The sequence below is a fragment of the Erythrolamprus reginae genome, chromosome 6 (assembly GCF_031021105.1).
Source record: "Erythrolamprus reginae isolate rEryReg1 chromosome 6, rEryReg1.hap1, whole genome shotgun sequence".
In the NCBI taxonomy this organism is placed as follows: domain Eukaryota; kingdom Metazoa; phylum Chordata; class Lepidosauria; order Squamata; family Dipsadidae; genus Erythrolamprus; species Erythrolamprus reginae.
Genome location: NC_091955.1, coordinates 66435619 through 66446073, shown reverse-complemented (window position 1 = coordinate 66446073; position 10455 = coordinate 66435619). Strand labels below are relative to the sequence as shown.

At 42.3% G+C, this 10455-nt stretch overlaps 1 protein-coding gene across 4 annotated transcripts in view; it reads right to left on the bottom strand.

Annotated features, from left to right (window-relative positions):
* Positions 1-1913: 1913 nt before the first annotated feature.
* FAM227A (family with sequence similarity 227 member A) overlaps positions 1914-10455 on the bottom strand; it is a 25806-nt gene continuing 17264 nt past the window's right edge. For all 4 annotated transcript variants that reach the window (XM_070756116.1, XM_070756117.1, XM_070756115.1 and 1 more), the window contains exons 12-16: positions 5759-5870; positions 5013-5131; positions 3498-3654; positions 3129-3279; positions 1914-2140 (exon numbers count right to left, since the gene is read on the bottom strand). In XM_070756116.1, the coding sequence (XP_070612217.1) occupies positions 1999-2140; positions 3129-3279; positions 3498-3654; positions 5013-5131; positions 5759-5870 (681 nt within the window). In that variant the 3' untranslated portion in view covers positions 1914-1998. The remainder of the gene's footprint in view (positions 2141-3128; positions 3280-3497; positions 3655-5012; positions 5132-5758; positions 5871-10455) is intronic.

The window sequence follows — 10455 nt, the reverse complement described above, 5'->3', positions numbered from 1 at the left end:
GGCAGAATTTGTGGCTGCTGGGAACTGAGCTCCCAAACTTGAGGGGGGCGGGGAGAGAGAAATTGGCTTCTCAGGCAGTGTTTTTCGAACTTGGCCACTTTGCTATGTGTGGACTTCAACTCCCAGAATTCCACAGTAAATTGCCAAGATTGGGAAACACTGGCAGACCATTGCAAAGGGCGCAGAGTAATGGATTTAAGGAAAGCACCGGAACAATTAAGCAAGGAACAGAACAGTAGGATTTTTTTTCTTATGATCAACTAAATCTACCTTCTTTAAGTTCAATTTTTCTTGGCATGTCTCCAGGAACAACTTGATCAATTCTGCTGGACAGAATTGCAGCCCAAATCAAATGTCTGAATTGAGGAGACCTATCATGTCTTCCTAGTTTTTCCCTCACAAATGTGAATTTTTTAGGCCATTAATTATCTTGGTTGCTTTTCTCTGTATATGCTCCAGCTTAGCAATATCCTCCTTGAAAGGTAGAGCTCAGAATCTAATAGAACATTATATTCTGACAAATAGAATAGAAATAATTTCTCCTAATTATATATGTTTACAATCCATATCTGTTGTTGCCATGATTTAATTACAACATAATTAAATTACAACATAATTACAACTTATTATAGGCATACTGGTATACAGTGATCCCTCGAGTTTCGCGATCTCGATCTTCGCGAAACGTATACAGTATTGCGATTTTTCCCACCCGATGACGTCACTCTCTTCCTTCCTTTCTCATCTTTCTTTCTCTCTTTCTCTATCTTGCTTCTTCCTCTCTCACACTCTCTTCCTCCCTCTCTCATCTCTTTCTTTCCTTCTCTCTCTTTCTCTATCTCTCCCCCTCTTGCGGGCGGGCGGGCGAGCGGGGGCATCAGCGAGGAGCCGGGCTTTCCCCTTTGCGTGGGCGGCGGGGAAACCCCGATCTTCGTCTGCAGCAGCGAGCAGACGAAGATCGGGGTTTCCCCGCCGCCCACGCAACGGGGAAACCCCGGCTCCTTGCTGCTGCCGCGGCCGCCCAGCATCTGATCTGCTCGGCGGCAGCAGAGAGGAGCCGAATCGGGGTTTCCCCGCCGTCCACGCAAAGGGGAAAGCCCGATTCGGCTCCTCGCTGCTGCCCGCGGCCGCCCAGCATCTGATCTGCTCGGCGGCAGCAGCGAGGAGCCAAATCGGGGTTTCCCCGCCGCCCACGCAAAGGGGAAAGCCCGATTCGGCTCCTTGCTGCTGCCGCCGAGCAGATCAGCTGCTGGGCGGCCGCAGCAGCAGCGAGCAGTCGAAGATCCGGGTTTCCCCGCCGCCCACGCAAACTCCACCATCTGCGCATGCGCGGCCATGGAAAAAGGGCGCACATGCGCAGATAGTGTTTTTACTTCCACAACCCTACATCGCGAAAAATCGATTATCGCGAGGGGTCTTGGAACGGAACCCTCGCGATAATCGAGGGATCACTGTAATACAATTTTTAATATTTGAAAATGCTCTTCTTTAAAAAGAGATGCTCTTTTAAACTTCATTGACTGGGGCTAATATAAGAACAAAGAAAAATAACACCTTGCACATTAGTTTCACTAGGAGCTAAAATGTACAGTTCAGTTAACAAATTAAACATTCCAAACTTAGATATTATAATTCTAAAGAAAAGAAGTGCTGCTGTTATGGAGACCTCTTATGAAATTGGTGTTAGAACAGCTGCAAATCATCCAATTTAGAGTCAATATACAGTATTCTTAAATTGGACAAAGAATGAAACAAATACTGTACAACAATAAAATCAAATGTAATGGGAAAGAATTATACATATCATATTCAAAAGTAATAAAAGAAATTATATCCAGTAACATTTCCCAAAACCTAATCATTCCCCCTTACTCATTTATTTCTAATTAGCAATATATTTACATTTAGTACCAAACCTAGGTTCTTTAATTTTATTTAAATCATCATTTTGTAACATGTTTCCACTGAATTCAATCAATGTCAGTTCATAAGGACAGATCAAGGAAAACTATGGTGTTTCCTGGATGAAACTTTTGAAAACAGGGATGAAGGTTCTGAGCTATTCTGCCGATGCCTCAAAGAAAGCAATTCTTTTCGTTTTTGTGCTTTTTTCTTTTTCATCTCTTCTTTTATAGCTTCTCTGCAGAACAAAGTGATAAGAGAAAAACTGAAATTAACTTGAGCATAAAGTAGCAGAAGAGAAATTGTTTGAATTTTAAAATTGAGAAGAAACCTAGGTTATGATTACAGATAAAGATTGAAGCCATATTTTCTAATCAAGCTCTCAAGCAGGTAACTCATAAATGCTTGAAATATATATACACATATGTACATTCATAAAGCCTTTCCCAATGAGTCCAAGTTACTTATTTACAATCCAGCTACTTATGAGGTATTGAATTTCCCCCCCATAAAATAACGTATTTAAAAAATATATAATGGATAGGAGGTGACAATGTGGAGGAAACTGGGCTGCTCCTGTCATTTTATTAAAAGTATTTAAGCTGTTGACTTCTGCAGTATAGGAAAAATACACTAATATATGCTAGTTACTGGAATTTTTTCTAAATTAAAAGAAATCACATTAATTTCTAATTTCTATAGAGTATAACATCCACACAACAGAAATGCAATTCTTACAGAGCACCCATGAATGTCACAAAGTATAATCTTGGATTTTGTTGAACTGCAAAGCTCAGGGCAAATCAATTATGTTACTATGGGAGCAAACAAATACAAAAATCCTTTAAACCAATGTATTGGGTTAGTGTAATGAATAATTCATAGTGGCCAATGAAGAAATAAGAATTAACAATAAAGGCATTGCATAAGAAACAGGAAACTCTGAGAGGGAGCCCTCTTCCCCTCATGTTGATATTGTGATGCTAGAATTCATTTTAATTCTTTATTAAAGCAATGTTGGCCAATTCAAAATAATAGGTAAGATCATCACACAAGATGGAACAAAACAAAAATTGAACGTGTAGAGGAAGAAAATAATAATAATTATTATTATTTATTAGACTTGTATGCCGCCCCTCTCCGCCATACCTACACCCAGAAAGAGTTTTAAAATGTGGGCATTATATGCATAAAATTACATAGTTTCAGTATACATATTTGGGTACCTGTAAAGTTCCTGATTACATTTGTATTGTTCACTAAATTTCCTGATTTCTCTGTGTTGTTGCCAATAATATTTCTTGAAGGCTTTGTGCTTCTGATGGAGGATATGGTAATTTTCCTCGATCACGTCTGCATATGTTTTGGCAGAATCAGTGAATTTAAATGTAAAGGAAATTTCTACCTAGAATTTTTTTTCTTAAGCAAACCACCCAAAAAAGTAATAGGTTCCCAAAATGATCTAGACATTTATATATAAATTTAAAAGTACATTTCTTAAATATGATACTGGAAAAAATTATAATAGTTAGCAAAGAAACTCAGTCTTAACAATTTTCCATCAATACTTCCCTTCTGAACATTATAAGGATATGGCACTGGTTTGTATATCATCCTCCTAGAAATGAAGATGTCACAGCCTGATTTTGATTCAGCATCACGTTTCTGGAGGTAATGTTGTATCAGTGGACTATGACCACTAATATTGAAGCGATGCCATGTAAAGTCGGGACCATGGCAAGCTGGGTGTGACTAGAAAGTAAATAATAATAATAATATTAGATCCATTGGTAAAGCAACATTCAGAATGAATAATTTTTATCAGGCGAATGACTTTTTATTTATTTTATTTTATTTATTAGATTTTTATGCCACCCTTCTCCTTAGGGCAGCTTACAACATGTTAGCAATAGCACTTTTAAACAGAGCCAGCATATTGTCCCCACAATCCGGGTTCTCATTTTACCCACCTCGGAAGGATGGAAGGCTGAGTCAACCTTAAGCCAGTGATGAGATTTGAACCGCTGACCTACAGATCGACAGTCAGCTTCAGTGGCCTGCAGTATAGCACTCTACCTGCTGCGCCACCCCAGCTCTTTGGCGATATATTTGAAACTGTTCAAAATCCCCTTTAAATCTTGTTTCTGTATAATTGTCAACAAAACTGCGGGGACATTTCTAGTTAGTCTCCAAGGATTTGATATGATTGAACATAAGAAAAAAAAATGCATATATTGGAATGCAGTGATCCCTCATTTTTCGTGGGGGATGCGTTCCAAGACCACCCGTGAAAAACGAATTTCCATGAAGTAGAGGAAAGATATTTTTTCATGTATTTAACGAGTATTTGCATTTTTATAACCCACCCTTTGCATTAAACAGCCATTCTATAATGTTTCTCAGCTGGAACTACATGTGATATCCTACCAGATTCTTTAATAGAGTATAGTAGTACTATAGAAGAATTTTATGAATTTTTAATGCATTTAAAATTTTCAATGGATTTAATGGATTTAAGCCCCCTTTGAAAACCCGTGAAGTAGCGAATCCGTGAAAGATGAACTGCAAATTAGCGGGGGATTACTGTATCTGTAATTTAAGTAATTTTTTTCTGAAATTCTCCTATGAATTTTGATTATTTTTTCTACATATATGAATTTTCTGATATTCAATATCCAACATATCCTAATTAACTTTTTCATAATTCATTAAATGTAGTCTTTTTACATGAGAGATGCTTATTGTCAGGCTGACTCTGAACCCATTACAATCTCAAGGAGTCTGATACTTGAATATGAACCAACCCAAATATAATGTGAAACAACTCTCAGATTTGTAAAACATTTCTGGATCATTAGTTCATTTAGACAAATTACTTTCATTGCCTGGGAGAGAGCTGATTTATTTTGCTACAAAATAAATCAAGCAAATACCAATATATGTTGAAATAATTGAAAATAATTAAGTTATGAAGTCAAAGGCTAATTTGGGCAAGAGTAAGTAATACATTCTTATTTTATCCAGATCCATCCATAATACATTCTTATTTTATCTAGATCCATCCATAATTACTTTATTTTAACATTTTTATTATGCATAAATAATGTCACCTCTCGAGGAAGTATAGTTGTCTTTAGTTTCTTTTGGGGTAAGTTCTGTTGTCTGCTCCATGCAGCTTTTTCATTATCCTCTTGAAGCTGGCTACTACTTGATGGCTTTTGCTTTATTTCTAAAAAGAGCACACATTTGATATGTATTAATCATTTATTAGGAATTATATATTCAAATAAAATCAATCAATCCCCACCTCTGGACTTCCGTGTTTTTGCGATGCTGCGATTTCGCTGAGGCTCCCCTCACTGGGAAACCCCACCTCTGGACTTCCATTGCCAGCAAAGCACCCGTTTTTGGGCTGCTGGGATTCCCCTGCTGGGATTCCCCTGCAGCATCGCAAAAACACGGAAGTCCGGAGGTGGGGTTTCCCATGGAGGGGAGCCTCAGGGGAATCCCATCAGTGCAAAAACGGGCGCTTCGCTGGCAACAGAAGTCTGGAGGTAGGGTATCCCAGCGGCGGCAGCTTGGGTTTGTAAAGTGAAAATAGTTCGGAAGAAGAGGCAAAAAAATCTTAAACCCCGGGTTCATATCTCGAAAAGTTCGTATGATGAGGGGTTTGTAAGACGAGGTATCACTGTATATGATAATAAGACAGCTTCTTTATAATTGGAGAGATGATGATGATGATGATACCCATTCAATTGGAGAGAACATTCTACATTATTATTGCTTACTTAGTCTGAAAACAAAGTCGCATATACATATTTAAAGCTGGTGTTGTAGAAAATTCTGCAGATGTTACCTTCACTTTCCAATGTGGAAACTTTTTGGGAAAGCTGCTTTTGATCTTTTTTCCCAGATGCAGGTTTTTTGCCTTTTTTAACAGATTTCTTAAATATTTTCCTTGCTGGAATCTATGTCAATATCAGAAAAAGAAAGATAAAAAGGAAAGTATCACTTCATATTAGAATATCAGACACTAGGAAAGAGAAGTGGAAGTGCATTACAATCTTGATTTATGGATTGGCACAATTTTTTTAAAAAAATAGAGTTTAAATATATTTGGCAATCTGAGATCCTTTGCTCTTTGAAAAGAAGCAAAATAATTCTGCATGATTGCTTGCTACAAACATTTTGATTGGTTTTTTTTTTTGTAAAAATATATTCAGAAGAGGAGAGGAGAATGTTATTGGTCAAGTGTGATTGGACACACAAGGAATTTGTCATGGTGCCTATGTTCAGTGGGGTAATGGTGGGATTCAAATAATTTAACAACTGATCTCTGCCTAATGATCGGCTGGGTAGGTATGGCTTGATTGGTTTCAGCCTTAGCAATTTCTCCAACTCACAATAAATAGGACAATTAATCAGCACTGTTCCAAAATAGAAGAGAAAAGTTGGAAGGGACTTCTAGTCCACCCCTGTGCTTAGGCAGGAAACCCAATACCACTTCAGACAAATGGTTATCTAATCTCTTCTTTAAAACTTCCAGTGTTGGAGCATTTACAATTTCTGGAGGCAAATTGTTCCAATAATTAATTGTTCTGTCAGGAGGGATCCTACAAAAATGAGGGGGTCAATCTATTTTCCAAAGCACCAAAAGGCACAACAAGAAACAATGAATGGAAACTCTCCCTTGTGGGGTGCCTCAGCGGTCGGTCCTCTCCCCCCTGCTATTTAATATCTACATGAAACCGCTGGGCAGATCATCCAAGGGCATGAGGTGAGGTATCATCAGTACGCTGATGATACCCAGTTGTACATTTCCACCCCATGTCCAGTCAATGAAGCAGTGGATGTGATGTGCCAGTGCCTGGAGGCTGTTAGGGTCTGGATGGGTGTCAACAGACTCAAACTCAACCCTGATAAGACGGAGTGGCTGTGGGTTTTGCCTCCCAAAGACAATTCCATCTGTCCATCCATTACCCTGGGGGGGGAATTACTGACCCCCTCAGAGAAGGTCCGCAACTTGGGCATCTTCCTCGATCCACAGCTCACATTAGAGAAACATCTTTCGGCTGTGGCGAGGGGGGCATTTGCCCAGGTTCGCCTGGTGCACCAGTTGCGGCCCTATTTGGACCGGGAGTCACTGCTCACAGTCACTCATGCCCTCATCACCTCGAGGCTCGACTACTGTAACGCTCTCTACATGGGGCTACCTTTGAAAAGTGTTCGGAAACTTCAGATCGTGCAGAATGCAGCTGCGAGAGCAATCATGGGCTTTCCTAAATGTGCCCATGTCACACCAACACTCCACAGTCTGCATTGGTTGCAGATCAGTTTCCGGTCACAAATCAAAGTGTTGGTTATGACCTATAAAGCCCTTTATGGCATCAGACCAGAATATCTCCGGGACCGCCTTCTGCCGCACGAATCCCAGTGACCAGTTAGGTCCCACAGAGTTGGCCTTCTCCGGGTCCCATCGAGTAAACAATGTCATTTGGCAGGACCCAGGCGAAGAGCCTTCTCTGTGGCGGCCCCGACCCTCTGGAACCAGCTCCCCCCAGAGATCAGAATGGCCCCCACCCTCCTTGCCTTTTGCAAACTTCTTAAAACCCACCTCTGTTGTCAGGCATGGGGGAATTGAGATATCCCCTACCCCCAGGTCTATACAATTTATGCATGGTATGTTTGTTTGTATGTTTTGCTTTTTAATGAGGGGTTTTTAGTTACTTAAATATTAGATTTGTCATACATTGTTTTATTGTTGTTGTGAGCCGCCCCGAGTCTGCGGAGAGGGGTGGCATACAAATCTAATAAATAAATAATAAATAAACTACCCAAAGAGAGAAGCAACCTAGGACTAAGGAGAAATTTCCTAAGGGTGAGACCAATCAACCAAAGGAATAGTTTGCCATCAGAAGTTGTGGGTGCTCCATCACACACAGTTATAAGACAAAGTGGAATCTTTACAATCTAATACTGTAAGCCAGGGGTCGGCAACCCACAGCTCTGGAACTACATGCAGCTCTTTGGGTCCCCTGCTGTGGCTCCCTATCCCATCACTGGCTTGCCTCACCCTCCCTCCTTCACCTGGCCTGAGAAGGGCGATGGCAGGAATGAAGGAGTGGCTGGGGCTGATTCTCCAGCCTGGTTGTGGAACATAGCCATCCCTTGTGGAGGCTTCCCTTCGGATGATCCTCCTTCCCCTCTCACAATTCCCTGGCTGGCTGCGCATGCACGGGGAGACCCTCCTTCTGGAAGTGAAAAGCCATGGAAGGCGGCCAGCTGCTTGCTTAAGAAAAATCTTTGGATGCGGCTGCTCTTCTTCCCTAAGGATCTGGCCATTGCCTTGCTTTGCTGTGTCCACCCTCGTCCCTGCAGCTCTTCGGCCAAGCGAACAGGGCCTAAGCTCCAGCCCAAAGTGGCAGGAAGCAAAGAGCTGCTTTCAGTCATTGCCTTGCCGTGCCCCTCCCACATGACAGGAGGAGGGGGAGGGGAGGGGGAGGAGGGTCATCAGACCCTTAGTGCAGGAGTGTACCTGCCTTCACACCACATTTATGCTTAAGGTAGCCTTTGCTTCCTGCCTCTTTGGGCTGGAGCTTACACCCTCCCCATTCGGCTGTGAGGGTGGGGTGGATACGGCAAGGCAATGGCTGGATCCTTAGGGCAAGAGAAGCCGCGTCCAAAGACCCTCCTTAAGCCAAGGTGGTGCAGTGGTTAGAGTGCAGAACTGCAGGCTACTTCAGCTAACTGCTAGCTGTAGTTCAGCACTTCAAATCTCACCACCAGCTCAAGGTTGACTCAGCCTTCCATCCTTCCAAGGTGGGTAAAATGAGGATCCAGATTGTTGGGGGCAATAGGCTGATTCTTCAAACCACTTAGAGAGGGCTGTAAAGCACTATGAACCGGTATATACAGTAAGTCTAAATGCTATTGCCATTAAGCGAGAAGCTGCCCGCCATCCCCATGTGCATTTGCTGTGCTTTGGCTCTTGCTTGAGATGGGTCTCCCCGCATGCGCCACAGCCAGCCAGGGAGTCGCGAGAGGGGGAAGAGGGTCGCCTGAAAGCCTCCACTGGGGTTGGCCATTATTCCTCAGCAGAGAAAGAGAGAAGGGGAGAGAGATGGGAGAAAGGGAGAGATGAGGGAGAGGGAGAGAGAAATGGGTGGCGAGGAAGGGACAGAGAGTGAGAGAGATAGGGAGAGGGAGAGAGAGAGAAAAGAGATGAGAGAAAGGGAGGGAGAAAGAAAGAGGGAGAGAGAGGAAGAAAACCTGGGTAGGCGTGGCTGTGGAGGTCATGTGACTCAGTGGGAGTGAGTGACATCAAGTTGTCAAGCCCACCCAGGTTTTGTGGCTCTGGATGTTTGTTTTCTTTGGGAAACGGATCCAAATGGCTCTTTGAGTTTTTGCAAAAGGGACAAATTCCTTGTGTTTTTGCACCAAGACAAATTTTGCACCAAGTTTTTGCACCAAGACAAATTCCTTGTGTGTCCAATCTCACTTGGCCAATAAAGAATTCTATTCTATTCTATTAAGGTTTCCGACCACTGCTGTAAGCTAACTCTTAAATGCAGAAAATGTAGATCAAAATACATAAACACAGAAACAGCATAGCAACCCTATTCCAAATTAATTGAAAGGCCGGGTGATTAAACACCTGGCCGCCATTTGCAGAGGCGGAAATTAGCTTGGCACCAATCTCTGCAGGGGAGTTCTTGCGCAATAGCGCGAGAGTTCCTAGCATCCTTTGTGGACTGCACGGACTGTCGGGAGGCGTGGCTATCGCCCTATTTTAAGGTCTGTTGCGCCACCCACGCCTCCTTGCCAGCGTGCCGCCCTGCAGATATTGCTGCACAACTCATGCTTCCTCACCGGACAGAGCGGTGTGAAAGGGGTGCCCTTGGGGCTCACCTACGTCATTTCCGGTTCCGGGTCATGCAGGGTGAGCCCTCCCACACGCTGGGCATGGCTTTATGGGCTGGGTGTAGGCGGGGCATGCCTCACCCTGACCAGGCATGGAGTTATACCCATTGGTTGCCCAAGTATGTTATGTTCAGGAAATTCCGCCACCATTTAGCGACCCCAGCAGGTCTTTCTGTTAATATTTAATAAAGTGACCCTTTATTCCCAGCTCGGTGTCCAAGTGTTTATTTCCCATCCAATGCAATAAAATCAATTCTGCTAATTAGAAAATGTAGAACGTAAGACATAAGAACTCTTACATGAAACTCCTGCTCTGTGTTACCATTTTTAAAACTTCTTCTCTGACCTAATCCTATCAATTTTCTATTATTTATTCGCTGTTCTGGCTGAATTTCTGCATTTTTGATATGGCAACTAAATAGCCTGTTAAATGGTTGTTGGCTGTCTGCTTGGAGCTATTAACTGAAGGGAGAGAGAAGGAGGGGGGGGGATTCTCTTGCACTTTAATCCTGAGTTTTAAAGGGGCTAGCATTTTTTCTGCTGAGGAAATGCCTATATGGTTATTTTTTCTTTTTGTTTTCCCTTCCTTTGGTTAATTACAAGTGAGCAGGAAAGTCTGAGGTGTGTGTGAGC